Source organism: Lontra canadensis, unplaced genomic scaffold (assembly GCF_010015895.1).
Source record: "Lontra canadensis isolate GAN:19392208 unplaced genomic scaffold, GSC_riverotter_1.0 scaffold60, whole genome shotgun sequence".
NCBI lineage: Eukaryota > Metazoa > Chordata > Mammalia > Carnivora > Mustelidae > Lontra > Lontra canadensis.
Genome location: NW_022631054.1, coordinates 7,816,257 through 7,832,605, shown reverse-complemented (window position 1 = coordinate 7,832,605; position 16,349 = coordinate 7,816,257). Strand labels below are relative to the sequence as shown.

Here is a 16,349-nt window from a genome sequence, read left to right as displayed (position 1 = left end):
TGCCTGACAAGTAACAGATAATACATGTTTGTTGAATTAATAAGTTTATAGAAACAGGATTCAGGCATTAATTCAATTCACTTTTTTATCTGTGAACTATTATTGCGTATCTTTCATTGCTGTTGCCTGACCAACCATTGCCCCCCGTGGCACTGTTAAACTTTCTGAACCCCAGAGTCTTATTCTTCACCTGCAAATAGATACTGCTAATACATGAGATGATCTGTATGAAAATGCCTGGTGCTGGGCCTCATATGTGGTAATGATAGGTGTTAGTTGAATCTGAGATGGATTTGGTATGGCAGCCTCTGAGCCTCCTGACATCCCAGAAATGCAAGTCCATTTTTTTATTAATTGAGTTTTTAAAATTGTGATAAAAAGGGCACCTGGGTGGCTCAGTCAGTTAAGCATCTGCCTTCAGCTCAGAGCATGACCCCGGGGTCCTGGGATCGAGCCCCACTTTGCAGGCTCCCTGCTTAATGCGGCTGGAGATCTGCTTCTCCCTCTCCCTCTGCCGCTCCCTACCATTCATGCTCTCTCTCTTGCTCTTTTTATCTCTCTCAAATAAATAAATAAAATCTTTTTAAAAATTGTGATAGAAGACATAAACTTGAAATATACCATTTTAACCATTTTTAATTGTAGTGGAATTGAGTACATTCACATAGTTGTGCAGCCGTTTCCACCACCCATCTGCAGAACTTCTTTCATCCTGCAACACTGAAACTGAAACTCTGTACTCATTTAATGATAACAAACACATTTTTAATATTAGCCTAGGTATTGAAATAGTACATCTATATGGAAAAAATTCCAAAATCAATATGTAAATGACTACTCTATTATCTGAAATTTTCAATGATCTATTTTAAATTATTCTTTATTTAGTATAAATAATTGATATCTAATTATAATGAATTCTGTATCTAAGTATCCATTTATGTGTCAAAATTGTCTTGGTGAAAGCGTGCATTTAAACATTGACTTCTTAATATGTGTGATTTTCTCACATTGCATAACTGTTTCTGAGTTTGGTAAAAAGATACTGTTCTTTTCCTGTTGTTGTTGTTTTTCCCCCCCTTTTTCTTTTTTTTGAGTGCTTGCTGTGTACCAAGCCCCAGGAATACTGACTAGGTTAGTAGCATTTAGCTCTGACACTGTGGAGCAGGTATAGAAGTGGGAGATAGAGATGGTGCTCTGCTTAGGGATGTTGCCAGAAAGCCATTATGAAGTAACATTTATCCTGGACCATGGTGAATAAATAGGAATCTTCCAAGTAGAGAAGTGGGGTGGGGGGTAAAGTCCAGATACAGAAAGTGGTATGGCATGTCTGTTATGGAGACAGTTTGGGGTTTGATCTTTGAAGACTTTTAAAGGAGTAGTGACAAGTTTAATCTGTATTTTAGAAAATGAGTGCTTGAGTATGGATTAGAGAGGGATGGGGTCCCACATGGGACTGAAGCAATTGTTTCTGTCAGGCAGGTGAAAGAGAATGAAATCTTAAACTCAGAATAGGAGCAGAGGATACGATAACTTCAGAAGGAGAACTGACAAATTTTGATAGCTGGTTGGATCCAGAGGACGAGAGAAGACAATTAAGGAGGACTCCAGGTTTCTGATTTGTCACTGTTAACTGGGAGAAGGACGACCAGAGAAGAAATAAGAGAGAGCATATGCCTGAGGAGAGAGAATAAAATAAAACTGGTTATTTAAAAATAGTAGCTGCATATCATAATGTATTTTGAAACATGGCCATTAATCTTAAAATGTTTTGGGGGAAAAAAAATGAGCTCCTTTTCTTTTATGTGTGGAATTCTATCAGAGGCAGCATTCTGTTCATTTAAGAATTTCATTCATTTAAGAATTGATTGAAGAATTGAATTTAAGAATTGATCGATTCATTTAATTCATTTAAGAATTGATACAGGAATGATTGCCTAATCTACTGAGTAATTTATGGTGATGCTTAAAAATTAAGTCATTTGTAATGAATGTAGTTTGTTGTCTCCTTTTCTTCTCTGGGGGACTGCTTTCCAGGTTCCACTTGTTTGTGTGAGGAGTTTCAAATATTTTTTCTCAGAAGTTCCTTTTTCATTGTCTTGTGGGGCCTTATTTGATGCCTTTATGCCAGTTAAGTTTTTTAATTATTCTGTTCATTTTGCTTCATCATTGAGTCTGGTTTTTTTTTTTCTCTTTACTAGAATGTTTTTTTCCTAAATTGTATTGGTTGCTTTTGAATTGTTTTATTAGTTTTATTAGTGATCTTGTAACCTGCTTTCTATTTATTGTGGCTCCTAAATCTGTTTTGTGTATACCAGTAGCTCATCTTTACATAAGGAATAGAAGAGTGAAAACTTGTACATAAATGAAATATATATTGTATATTTAATTTTTAAGACTATGTTCTAATTATTAAAATAATTTTTGAAAATTTAAATATAAATTCAGTTATACCCTAATATCTTTTGTCTCTGTCAGCAATTTTTTAGCCTGATCAAGTTTGCAATCTTTATTCATGATTTAGAGAACAAATGTGGCAGTTACTAGAAAGGGGACATCCAACTAGGAGAGAAGGCAAACACTTAGGGTGGAACACTAGCCAGTGTTACTGGAGTGTAGTGGAAAAGGGAAAAGTCATATGGGGCAAGATCAGCCAAATACTGCATAGCTGGGCAAGGCACCCTTAACTCATTGGGGAGCTGTTGGGAAGCCATGCTTAAGCAGATGTTTTGTGTTTTAAAATGCTCACTCTGGGGCGCCTGGGTGGCTCAGTGGGTTAAGCCTCTGCCTTCGGCTCACGTCATGATCTCAGGGTCCTGGGATCGAGTCCCGCATCGGGCTCTGCTCAGCAGGGAGTCTGCTTCCTCCTCTCTCTCTTGCCTGCCTCTCTGCCTACTTGTGATCTCTCTCTCTGTCAAATAAATAAATAAAAATCTTAAAAAAATAATGCTCACTCTGGGGGGACCTGGGTGACTCAGTCCATTAAGCATATGACTTGATTTTGGCTCCTCATGACGTCAGGGTCCTGAGATCGAGCCTTCCCTCCCCCTCCCAACTGGACTCCGCACTCAGTGGGGAGTCTGCTTGAGGTTCTCTCCCACTTCTTCTCCCCCTCCCTTCACTCTCTCTCTAAAATAAATAAATAAATCTTTAAAGATAAATAAATAATATGTTCACTCTGAGTCCTGTATGGTGAATAGGTTGGAGTAGGCCAAGAGTGGAAGCAGGAATTCTAGTTAGCAGGCTGTCCTAATGGTCCAGGTAAGAGGGACAGTGCCCAGAACTGGAATGTGAGCCATGGGATGAGAGTGGTAAATGGGTTGGGGACATGGTCCAGCAGAGCTTACTGAGTGTGAAGGAAGTAGAGGCATCAAGGATAACTTCAGGGATTTTTGGCTTGAGCAACTCAGTGATGGAGATGCTGTTCACTGGTTTGGAGAAAACAAAAAGAGGAGCAGTCTTCCCCAAACCAATAAATGGCATCTCCAGCACATATAATTTCACTCATATGTGGAATTTAAGAAACAAAACAAATAAGCAAAAGGAAAAAAAGAGAGAGAGACAAACCAATAACAGACTCTTAAATGTAGAGAACAAGGTGATGGTTACCAGAGGGGAGGTAGGTGGGGGATGGGTGAAAAAGATGATGGGGGTTTAGGAAGACACTTGGGATAAGCACTGCGTGATGTATGGAAGAGTTGAATCACTATACTGCATACCTGAAATTAATGTTACACTGTATGTTAACTAACTGGAATCTAAATAAAAACTAAAGAAAAAAGAAGAACAGATTGGCAAGAGATAGCATTCTGTTTTAGCCACGTTAAGTTTGAAGTGTCTGATTTGATAACCTTGTTGAGACAGCCTATAGGTGGTCATATACGTAAGCATGGAATTCCAAGAGGAGGCCAATATATGAATGATCTCAGTGGAGTAGTAAACAGAAAAACCCTGTTTGAATGAGGAGATAACGTGAGGAAGTGAGGAAGCAATGAATATAGACAAATCTTCAAATAAATTTCCCTGAGAAATTGAAGGATATAACAGGAGGGATATATGTGGGATTAAGAGAGGGGAGGTGTTCTTTTGTTTTGTGTGTTTGTCTGGTTTTTGTTTTGTTTTGTTTTTTGTTTTTATTTTTTATTATGTCTAATTAGCCAACATATAGTACATCATTAGTTTTTGATGTAGCGTTTAACGATTCATTAGTTGTGTGTAACCCCCAGTACTCATCACTTCACGTGCCCTCCTTAATACGCATTCCTGGTTGCCCCATACCCGTACCCCACTCCCTTCTGTAACCCTCAATTTTTTTCACGGAGTCCAGAGTCTCTCATGATTTGTCTCCGTCTCCATTCAGCCTTCCCTCCCTTCCCCTGTGGTCCTCTGCACTATTCCTTATATTCCACATGGGAGTGAAACCATATAGTGATTGTCTTTCTCTGCTTGACTTATTTCACTTAGCATGATACTCTTCAGTTTGTCTATAGATGATGGAGCAGTAAGGATGCAGGTGCAAATGGTCTATTAGAAAAGAAATACTTACAAAGCCCTTGAGAGGATGAGAGGAAATGAGAACTGGAGCATTCCCTTTTGATAAAAACTAGGCACTTCATCCACAGCAGTAGGAGAGCAGTCAGATAGAATGATGGTGAGCAGATTCATTCATTCACTAAACACTAACTGAGGACCTGCTCCTATATGGTACACGGGGGATATAGGACTAAACATGATCAGGTCTGTACCTTCCTGAAAATAGTGGCATATAGAAGGTTCCTATCCCTTATTTCTGTTTTCTCAATGAACACTGAATTAACATCATCCCTAAGAGTAAAGGTGAGGGAGGGAATATTTGGAGTATGAGGCGAGGGAAAAATATATGAATTTTTTTTGAAGGTGGAAAAGCAAACACAGTAGGGAAACGTGGTATGATTTCTAGATGGTGTTAAGTGGCATTTGAGAATTATGGCCATGAGTTTAAAGTGAGATCAGCAAGCTTGCATTTGTTTGTCTTTAGTACTTGTGAGCAGTCAGGGTAGGCATGGTATTATATAGGTGGATAAGTGGCTTTAATCAGAGTTAAGACTGAGGCTTTGCTAGGCAAATATGACCCCCCCCCCAAAAAAAAAAGAAGTAGTGGAAGGGAGTTAAGAGTGTTTGCCCAGGAGTGTTTTTAATGAGGGACGATGGGATCTGAGTTGGTTAAGAAGGGAAGTAAAAACGTGATAGGTAATTGATGGTGAGAAAGTGGTAGGGTCAGTAGATTAAAGTTTCAAACAAGGAAAATGTATTTACATTATATAGGTAACTTAACCTCTTTATAGAAAATGCAAAAATAAATGAGATTAGAGGATGGAGGGGGAAACAGGACCATCCCCTAACGATAACCAGATGTTTATATTTGCTATGTTTGCTTCTTTTTTTTTTTTTTCTAGTGATAACTTTGTAGGGTTGTATTAATTTGCTAGGGCTGCAAAGATTACAGACCTGGTGATTTAAACAGAAATTTATTTTCTCATGATTCTGGAGGCTAGAAGTCAGAGATGAAGTTATAGGCAGGATTGTTTTTTTCTGAGGCCTCTCTCCTTGGTTTGTAGATGTCAGTCTTCTCCCTGTCTTCACATGGTCTTTTCTTTGTCCCTGTATGTGTCCAAATTTCCTCTTCTTTTAAGGACACTAGTTTTATCAGATCAGGGCTCATCCCAATGATCTCATTTTAATGTAATTACTTTTTTATCGGCTCTGTCTCTAAATACAGTTACATTAGAATGTCGAGGGGTGGTTGGACACAATTCAGTCCATAGCAGGGGTGTACTTTGTTTTCATAATTATGATTATTTCATGAATATAATTTTTGACCTGATATTTTATCAGATAACATCATATCTTAAACATTTTCCTGTTTTGTTATGTCGCCTTTGTAAAAATTTAATAGCTGCAAAATATTTTTTTTTAAAGCTTTTATTTATTTATTTGACAGAGAGAGAGATCACAAGTAGGCAGAGAGACAGAGAGGGGAGGGGAAGCAGGCTCCCTGCTGAGCAGAGAGCCCAATGTGGGACTCGATCCCAGGACTCTGGGATCATGACCTGAGCTGAAGGCAGAGGCTTAACCCGCTGAGCCACCCAGGCGCCCAATAGCTGCAAAATATTTTGTCATGTGATTGATGTGATATCTTAATCAGTCTTCTGAACATTTAGTTGCCCCTCTTTTTGTTATTACTAAACAAAAATGAAGCTTTATAAATAAAACCTTTTTTCTATATTTTGGAGCATTTTCTTAGTATACAATCTCCGAAGTGGATTACTTTATCAAAAACTATGAATACCTACTCTTAACTTAAGAGAATTATTGAATCTTGCATTTCCTTTTCACATGACTGTCTTCTCTCTTCCTGCAGAAATAGATTGGAATGATGTTAGAAAACACAAATATGGTCACCTTTCAGAGTCTGCATCCCAATATCAAGGTAAGGAAACAAAAACCTCTGTGTAGCATGGAAAAATTTAATCTGACATCTCTTACCATGAAACCTTTGTTGTTAGAGGTGTGGTACAGAACACTCACTGGCTAACACACAAGCAATTATTATAGTTTGTAGAGGTATCTGCCCAAAGCAGTTTGCTTTGTTTTAAACCAGAAGTCAGGAAACTTAGACTCTGAGTACAGATAATTCCAAATTATCTAAGACTTTAGCCTTGGGAGTGAGGCAGAATTGGGTGATATATTCCACAACTACTGTAACTCACTAATAACACACTCAGTATCTTTTAAAATGGGAGGGTTGGATTACACAAACTCTCAAGTCTTCATTTTACCCCAGAACGTCACCTTTTTATCCTTTTGGTATGTTTGTCACAATGACTTACGCTGTAACGTTTTTTTCTTTAATAGAAGCTACTGACGTCTTGGAACTAGGTAAGATTTCTTTCTTGTATTTCTGTTGAATATGGGTACTAACCAAACCAGAGATTAGAGTGTGACTAGGAAAAGAATGCGGTGCTGTCTGTCTCTTGGGCTAACGAGACCTCTGCTCGGCTGCCTCTAGAGCCCATGCAGCCAGTCCTCTCAGCTGTCAGGCCAAACCCTCCTTATCAGGAGGCGCAGACCAAGCTAACAAAGATGGGGAGGGGAGAGTAGTCAATTACACAGAGTCCAAGGAGGCCCATACGGGAAGCTTCTCTTCACTCACCAAATCCACAGCTAATGCAAACCGTGACTGTCTGTAAATTGGAACTTGGAGGGATTTTCCCAAGAGAAATTATTCATGAGATATATTGCACTGAACTTTAACTTAAAGATTTTCTAAATTTTTTAACTAAATACAATCAGAAATATTAATAGTTGAAATAACAAGAGTCAAACTGCTACTACATTTAATTTCATCCCTACAGGGTGTACCTCAGGACTAGGATTTGAGAAATAATGTTAATCATTCTTAATCTGCCTTCAGGATTTCTGCATAAACAAATGTCGGTCTTCTTAGTCCCTTAAAGTCTTTCTATATGTAACATAAGTATGACTATCCTAATGCCTTTATTGGTTTTTGTTCAGATATTTTTGTATGTTTTGTTACTGCAACTTCACATGTTCAGCTCTATTATTATCAGTGTCTTTATGCTCCCTCTTGCCTTTTCTTCCAAGAACATTACTTTTATTGCCCACTGACAAAGAAGATAACACAGAACACTAGACTAGGAGTGAGAACTCCTGGATTCTTTGAAAGCCAGCTGCACTTTGGAACTTTGTGATGTTCATCCTTAGTTTTCTAGCTTGGAAAATGGGGATAATAATCCCATTCTCCCTACTTCACAGGGTTTTTAAGAAGATTACGTGAGCTAATGGATGTGAAAGCATCTTAAAATACTCTCAAATACTTTCCAACTTTGGAGGATTGTTATTTTCATTCTGTTGAGGGATTAGCCTCAGATATAACTCTAAGTCAAATCTTGGAATATTCTTTGAAGTGAAGCATTCTATGAATATGAGCTGAAGAAATGAATGAAATTAAATAATGCAGGTAAAGGGCTTAGCACTTCATAAGCAATAAATGAGAATCACTTTTTAAAGACTTCAAACTTGCCTCAAGCTTTCTGAGGCACTGGTGTGTGGTAAAAAAAAGCATAGACATGAGAATAAGATAGACCTTGGTTCAAATCCCTATTCCCCACTTATCAATTTTGTGACTTTGAAAAATTAGTCTTTCTGAGCCTATTTCTTTGTCTTTAAACTGGGAATAAAACCTACTTTTCAGTTTATAATGAACGTGAGAGATAGTGAACACTGTATGGCATGGTATAGGCATATGAAAGGTACTCAGTGAAAGCTGCCGCTGGTTTGGGTTCTGTTGCTAATATGAATGGTGACAGTTCCATATGGTTCAGTGACAGGGGATGCTGTGAACAGTCTCTTTTGTTGATAGGGGATTGTGAAAAGTGGATACTCATAAAATTTCAAAGTATATTTTTCCTTGTGCAAGGAGTAGAGGCTGTGCTAACATAGCATAGGCGTAGGTAGGCATAGCTGCTGTCGAGTTAATCCTGCATATTTCATTTCCCCATCAAGCATGGAGAGCAACCCCAAATATCAAATTGAAATGAAATTCAGTAGATTTCTAGAATTTCAGAGATTGGAAGAGGCCTCAAAATAATCTAACTTGGCTCAGCATTTCAAAATTGGACATTTTGAGTATCTTATAAAAATGCCTTGTCTCGAACTCCTCAAATTTGTTGGGGACTTATAGCCTCCTCAGGAACTTGCTTCATATTCAGAAAAATATTTATTGGGCCAAAATCTGTTTCTTTGTAAATTCTGTCTATCATACTTACAACTTTTAGGGCAATATATAATAGTTTAGCCAATTTTTTACTCACCAGCCTCTAATTATTAGAAAGTGTTAGGGACTGCCTTCTCCCTGCCATTCTTACCTTCCTAGTTGAAGTACCACCATCTCATACTTAGATTATTAGAATAGCTTCCTAACTAGTCTTCCTGCCTCCAGCCTTGTCTCCCTCTAATCCGTCCTTCACACTGCAGACAGAATGCCTCCTCCCCCAGACCTTCTGTGCTTCCTCTTCTCATTAATGTGGTGTAGGAGGTTCTCTGGTCCCTGAACACCACTTTGATCTAAAGCCTCTTTTCTAAACTACTGTTTTTTTAACTCTACCCATTAGCCATACTAAAATACTCAGTTTTTAAAACTACCTTTCCTTACTTCTGGCCCTTTATACATGCTTTTCTTTTAGTCTGAAAAAAAATTCTTTTTTTTTTTTTTAATATTCCCTCAGGGTGCCTGGGTGGCTCAGTCAGTGATAAGTTGGGGTGCTTGGGTGGCTCAGTCAGTTAAGTATCTACCTTCCGCTCAGGTGATGAGCTCAGGGTCGTGAGATTGAGTCCCACAGCAAGCTCCTTGCTCAGTGGAGAGTCTGCTTCTCTCTCTGCCCCTATCCCCTGCTTGTGTTCTTTCTCTCTCTCTCTCTCTCTCTCAAATAAGTAAATAAATAAATCTTAAAAAAAAAAAAAAAGAAAGAATTTTCTTTCTCCTTGACTGACTTCTGCTTATCCTTCTACACTTTAACTTAGAAGAGGAGAGGTTACTTCCTCTGGGGATCCTTCCACAAGTCCTCCTGTAGCACCCTCCTAGCCAACCACAGCAGCACTTAGCATAATTTATTACAGTTGGCAGTTTAGTCTCTGCCCCTCACTGTAGCTCTGTGAGGGCAAGAACAATACTTTGATCACAGTTGTATCTCTAGCACCCGGCACAGTGCTTTGATACACACGATAAATATATTTGCTGGATGGATAGATGAAAAAAATGGCTCCAAGACTTTGCTTTTTTTCTTCATGCTGAATGATCATCATTCTTTCAGCTGCTCCTCAGGTGATGGGGTTTTGTGTCCCTTCACCACTTAGGTCACCATTTAGGGTTTGGTTTATTCTGTCCTCTCAAAGTATAGCTCCCAGAACTAAATGTAATATCCCGGGTATGATTTCACTAGTCTAGAACAGAGTAGCACTGTGGCATACCTCCTTCTTCTTTTCACTCACTTTATTCACTGTACTTTTATGGAGCCTGTGTTAAGTGTCAGGCACTAATGAATCAGTGAAGATTTAAAAAACAATAATAAATTGTTTATATAAACAGCTGCTGTTTATGTAAACAGCTGCTATCTGTAAAGAACTTAAATAAATAATAATGATGGTATGATGTGAAGAGTATGAAAATAAAAGGTGTGAATAGGATGTTACAGGAGCTGGGAAATGGTGGGACTTGTTCTGAGAAACAGGGAGAGTCAGCGTTTTTGTTTGTTTGTTTGTTTGTTTGTTTGGCTTGGTGTTTTATCCTTAGTTGATTCATTAAAAATTATCAAATTCCTGATCTAAAAGGCTTATGGACACTGTTTTGATAATGAACAGCACTGTGTATCTCATAAACTTAAACTTTGGACATTTTAAAATAACTGGGTTTTGTTAGTGCTGGCTATGCCATAACTTATTAATCATTTGAAAGTGCCAAGAAAGCATGGTTGAGGGTATGCCTTATGAAAAGTACTTGCTCTGTTTAGATTGGTTTTGAAATTATGTGAAACAAAGTGCTCCTCATGTTGGAATGGACTGATGAGAGGGACAGAACACAAATGTATATAAGAAATCAATATGCGATCAAAGTGACATTTCAAATCAGTGGGGAGAAGGTGATTCAATAAATGGTGGTGAGCACATTTATTGAATAGAGGTGAAAAGGAAATCAACATCTTTGTCTTATCTGTCTCACAAACTAAATTCAAAATAGAACAAACATTTAAATGAAACCTGAGAAACCCTAGAAGAAAACCTGGGTTAATATTTCTTATAAATTGAAGTAAAGAAAGCATGATATGAAAGCCAGAAGTCATAAAGAACAAGACTGAGAAATTGAAGGGCAAATCCTAGCAGACTGAGACAAATGTCTGCAACATACGTGACAGGCAAAGGACTAATACCTTTAATCTACCTGGAACTTTTAGAATCTGAGAAAACTAAAGAATACCTCAGTGAAAAATGATTAAATAAAATACAAATAGACTAATAAGCCTAAAAAGATCTTTAACTTTATTAGTAATCAAAGAAATGCATATAGAAATATAACAGAATTTTTTTTTCTTCTCTGGTAAGGTTTATCACAAGTGTAGAGAATGTTAAAGCAGTTTTAGCAAGAATGTAAGAAACAGGGGCACCTGGGTGGCTCAGTCGGTTAAGCATTTGCCTTTAGCTTAGGTCGTGATCCCAGGGTCCTGGGATCAAGCCCTGCCTTGGGCTTCCTGCTTGGCAGGAAGCCTGCTTCTCCTTCTCCCTCTGCCTACTTGTACTCTCTGTCAAGTAAATTAAAAAAAAAAAAATTAAAGAAAAAGACTATAAGAAACATATTCTTATGCACTACTGGTAGGAATTATATTGTATCAAAATATGTCTGCTCTTTGTTCATTAATCCCCCCTTAGGAATTTGCCCTAAAGTGGTAATCTTAAAAGTGTTAAAAGATGTGTGTACAAAAATACTCATCAAAAATTAGAAAACACTCAAATAACCATTGAGATTATTTAACAAATATTTTTGTTAACTAATGTGAATTATGGCACATATAAACAATGGAACAGTTTTCAGACAGTAATCTTGTAGTAGGATTTCTGATCTAAAGACTATGATTGTCTTTATTTCTCTTAGGAATTTGGGTTCTGCACTTAAGGTGGAATGGGGTGGAGTTATTGTAGAGAAATGTGGCCAGATAGTAGCCAGCGTGGGTGAAGGTGCCTCATGTAACCAGATCAGATCAGCAGCATTTGAGGGGTTTGGGACGTCTTTAGAAAGAGAGATTGTACGTATCATGCCCAGGACCAATGGGTAGAGGTTAGAAGAAGGCAGACTTCGCCCAACTATAAAGGGTAAAGTCTTTCCATTTGTACTGTTGAATAATAACTGAGTAAGGGGGTTTTCAGCCTTGGAAGTATTCAAGCAAAGGCTGGAGGGAGCTTCAGGTCTCAACTTTTATATCGCTTCATCAAGATGCCTTTCTTAACCATCTGCCTAAAATAGTACACACACCCCTATTGGCACTCTTTCCCTCTTACCTTGCTTTCTTCTTTATTTGAAAAAGGCCACATAAAAAGTATTTCTGTTGCCCTCTCAACCAACTGACATATATTTATTTGTTTATTTATTGTTTTTCTTCCCCCTTAGAGAGTAAGCTCCCTGTGGACAGAGACTTTGGCTATTTTATTCTTTGCTATATATCACCAGTGCCTGGAACTAGGGTTGGTACATGGTAGGTGTGCAATAACTATTTGTTGAATGAATAAGTATTAGAGAAGAGGATTAATGCATTCACCTTGGTGGATCGTTGTGCTTTACATTTTGGGGAATTTCAATTTTGGGGAATTTTACTTCTCTATAGTGTGTAATTCTCTTCACGGCAGGGATTTTACTTCCTAATAATAACTATCAAGTGGTACAGATTAGAGTTTAAAGAAAACTTTCATAAACATTATTCAGTAATATAAATGAGATGACTGGCTTTTTCTTACCTGTAACGTTTCAGTTCCATTGTTTCCTGTGTAGAGCATCTGTCCATAACTTCACCATTTAAGATAGTTACCAGCCTCTGTGTAGTACTATTTCTTTCAAATACTTATTACTTTATTTATTTGGTTATATGTTAATTGTGCCTCATCATGCACCAGAATGTAAATTCCATAAGGGCAGGAACCTCCTATCTTACCCCAGCACTGAGAATACTGCCTGGCACATAGAGAAATATTCAAACATCAATTGAATGAATAATTGAAATCACTCTGTAAACGATAAAACATTATACTTAAATGAGTTAATAATATTAATCTTCATAGTAATCCTTGACCCCTGTAGCAGATTAGATTTTTCCCATTCTGCATTCTCAAGGCAACCTGTACCACCTCATTAACTTACATTGATCATAATTGCACCAGATTATTTGTGTTATTATTTATTTAATATTGCTGCTTATTACTAAACTGCAAGCTTTATGAATTTAGGAGCCATGTCTATCTTGTTCCTCTTACATTTAACACAGTGCCTTTGTACTTGGAAGTTTAATAAATATTTATTGAATGAATGAGTGAGTACGTGTACAATTTTGCATGATAGATATTATCTCCATCCTGATGAGTAAACTAATGCTTGGAAGGATTAAATAACTTATCCAAGATGGTTATAGAAATAAGACTTTAGGGGCGCCTGGGTGGCTCAGTTGGTTAAGTGTCTACCTTCAGCTCAGGTCATGCGTGATCCTGGGGTTCTGGTGTCTAGCCTTGCATTGGGCTCCCTGCTCAGCAGGGGTCTGCTTCTCCCTCTTCTTCTGCCCCTCCTCCCTGCTTATGTTTTCTCTTTCTCTCTCTCTCTCACCTGTAAATAAATAAGGTCTTAAAAAAAAAAAATACAAGACTTTATCCAGCATCTTCTGACTCTGAATATTACATACTTCTAACTACACCAGTAATCTCGAGACACAGATGTGAATCAGAATTACTTAGGGAACCTTTGAAAATACAGATTTTTCAGACCACACTCAAAAGCCTACTGAATGAGAACCTCTGAAGCTGGGGCCTAAAACTCTATTTAAAGAAATGAGAAAAATTATTTAGGAGAGTCTGATGATAAGTAACATTTGGGAATCAATAATAATATGCCAGGGGTTGGCGAATCCAGCCCACTGCCTATTTTTATAAATAAAGTATTAGTGTACACAACCCTGTTCATTGGGGAATTTCAATTTTGGGGAATTTTCAGGCTACAGTACACAGTTGAGTATTTATGACAGAGACTGTGTGGCCCAACAAAAGTAACATTTTTACTGTCTTGTCCTTTACTGAAAGTTTGCCAACCCCTCCCTGATTTGCACCTTGCTGCCCGTCCTGTTTGTGTGTTGTGTGTGTATAGTTGGAGATGTGGTAGATATGATGGCATTATGGGCATTACAGCAGGTGCTCAGGCATTCTTATTGTGTCAGAAAAAGTCAATTTATCTCAATTTACCTGAAATTAAGATACAAAGCCTTAGGATGCCTAAGCAGTAAAATTTAAGAAAAATGCTAATCTAGGTATGGTTCAATCACAGTGGGTGAACTGCTTTTAACAAGGAGATTCCTTTTCATTCTGTTGGTAATAGGGTGTTCTCTATAGGGAGAAAGATGTGAGGTTTCTTGCCTATATAACAGGGATTGATTACCATAATTGATGTGTAATAGAGAACTGTATTTAATATCCTAATTATTTTGGTACCCCTGATGCTGCCATTAATTTTTAAAACCAAAGTCTCTTGGGTGCTTGCGGTCAAAATTCAAGCTACTACAAGTAATTACCCAAGACTGACCAAATCTCTAGACCTGCACTAATACAGTAGCTGTTACTCAGATGTAGGAATTTAAATTAAATCAAATTAATTTAAACTTAAATTCCTCATTCACATTTCAAGTGTTCAGTAGTTACATGTGGCCAGTGGCTGCCTTAACTGGACAAAACAGACACAAAACATTTCTATCATTATAGGAAGTTTTAGTGGACAGTGTTGCCATAGATGCTGGACTTTCAAGAATTACAGTTCACTCAAATCCCAGACTTGCTATTGGACTTAATCCTTTATTTGTAAGCATGGAATAGTAATTTGTAGTGTTTTACTTTTCCTAACAGCAAATAGTAATGAACTGTATTCATTCCTTGCTTTATGGATGTTTCAGCTAAGAGCATACTCTTTATTACATTCTGATAAGCTCCTCAAATCTTGATTCCAGGGAATATCCATCTCATTTACCCTGTGGACTCTATATTTTAGATAGTTAATCACCGGCGAGTTCATGAGGTGGTTCAGAATTGACTGTGATCCAGCCAAATCTGTTGGGCTTGCTTAAGGATGGCGGGAAAGCGACCAGTTTTAAGATAGAAGCTATAAAGTCAATAGAGTATGAAGTTGTGGCAGCATCTTTGAAGTGATTTAGATTTCATCATTCAGCGAATCATTTTTATTCCCAGCATCTAGTGCTTTTTGTATGTTCCAAAGTGGCCCTGTGCTGCTCCACTGCAGAGGAAACTTCAAGAAATGTTGGTTTGCTGTGGTGTTTTAGCTTGTGAGAGTCTCTGGGATCTTCCCTGCACCATCATGGGGTCACCTCTAGGTGGGTATTAGTGTTCCTCAAACTTTGGGAGGCTCTAAAGCCCACTTCAAGAGGCTAAAATATCCTGTAGACTCCCTTACTTATTCTTAGTTACTCTCAGAAATGCTACAAGGACCTACTTTTCTGTAAATTACCCCATCTTTGTCATTTTGCCGCTCAGAGCAGTGCAGTTGTGGCAAGAATGGGAGTGGTTTAGGGGTGCGTGAGAGACAGCGAGGATTCAAGTATATTCTCACTCATTCCAGTTTTTGCTGCCATCAAACCATCTTACCTTATATCTCTCCTCCATTCTCTCTAAGCCGAGAGAGTGGGATCCAACCGTACTGGGTGTTAAAAGCTATCATTTGATGGTATTAAGGGATCTCTTCAACAGGAGACAGGGTGTTCAGAAGGATTCTCCTCACCCACTCTCTGTGTCTTCTGTTCAGCTGTCCAAAGCTTCCTGGACACTTGTGTGAGATATTGGTATATCTCACTCTGGCATTTTGGATCCCTTTAGGGACTAACATGAAAACCGTGTGAAGGTCATCTTCAGACCATGATTTTAAAACGTTGATCTAAAATGATCCACTCAGGTTACCTAGATTTCTACCCCTAATACTCTTTTGAGCCCAATAGGGGAAAATAACTTTTTTCTTACACTCAGAGCAAGTCCAAAAATGGCCTAATGTTTAGAGTAGATTACATCCCAAAAGCACTTTTTAGGAAGTTGACTGTGATAGAGATTTCTATTTCCTTTACAGGTCATTTTACCTGGGACAAATACCTAAAAGAAACATGTTCAGTCCCAGCGCCTGTCCATTGCTTCAAGCAGGTAATTGATTCTCAACATCTTTAGTAGGTGGGAGGCAAGTAGGTTTGTTCTGATCCTGAAACAAGCAAAACAAGCCCTTGGACTTCTCACCTGAAGGCCCCAGAATAACCTTCTGTGAGAAGAATACAGCTCAAGGCTCAAAATTCATGAATTTTGGCAGTAGACAGTCTCTCCAAGTTCATCCCAAGTAACACCTTTTCCTTTCTTAACCTCTTTGAAGCTATGTTTTGTTCCTGGAAACAATACCTAATTTTTATGAAAGCTCTTAATTCAGACAGATAGGAAGCAGAGTTATAGCCTGTAGACAGTGCTTGAAAGTGGAGCAATATTCATTTCTCTTTATGCAACACCCC

General features: G+C 38.1%; 1 protein-coding gene across 14 annotated transcripts in view; it reads left to right on the top strand.

Annotated features, from left to right (window-relative positions):
• SCMH1 (Scm polycomb group protein homolog 1) overlaps nucleotides 1–16,349 on the top strand; it is a 170,963-nt gene that overhangs the window by 43,795 nt on the left and 110,819 nt on the right. For 9 of the 14 annotated variants that reach the window (XM_032877443.1, XM_032877444.1, XM_032877445.1 and 6 more), the window contains 3 exons: nucleotides 6,401–6,469; nucleotides 6,895–6,918; nucleotides 15,926–15,996. In XM_032877443.1, the coding sequence (XP_032733334.1) occupies nucleotides 6,401–6,469; nucleotides 6,895–6,918; nucleotides 15,926–15,996 (164 nt within the window). Of the gene's footprint in view, nucleotides 1–6,398; nucleotides 6,470–6,894; nucleotides 6,919–12,219; nucleotides 12,303–15,925; nucleotides 15,997–16,349 lie in introns of those variants that run through there. The other 5 variants (XM_032877448.1, XM_032877452.1, XM_032877450.1 and 2 more) reach the window with 4 other exon arrangements.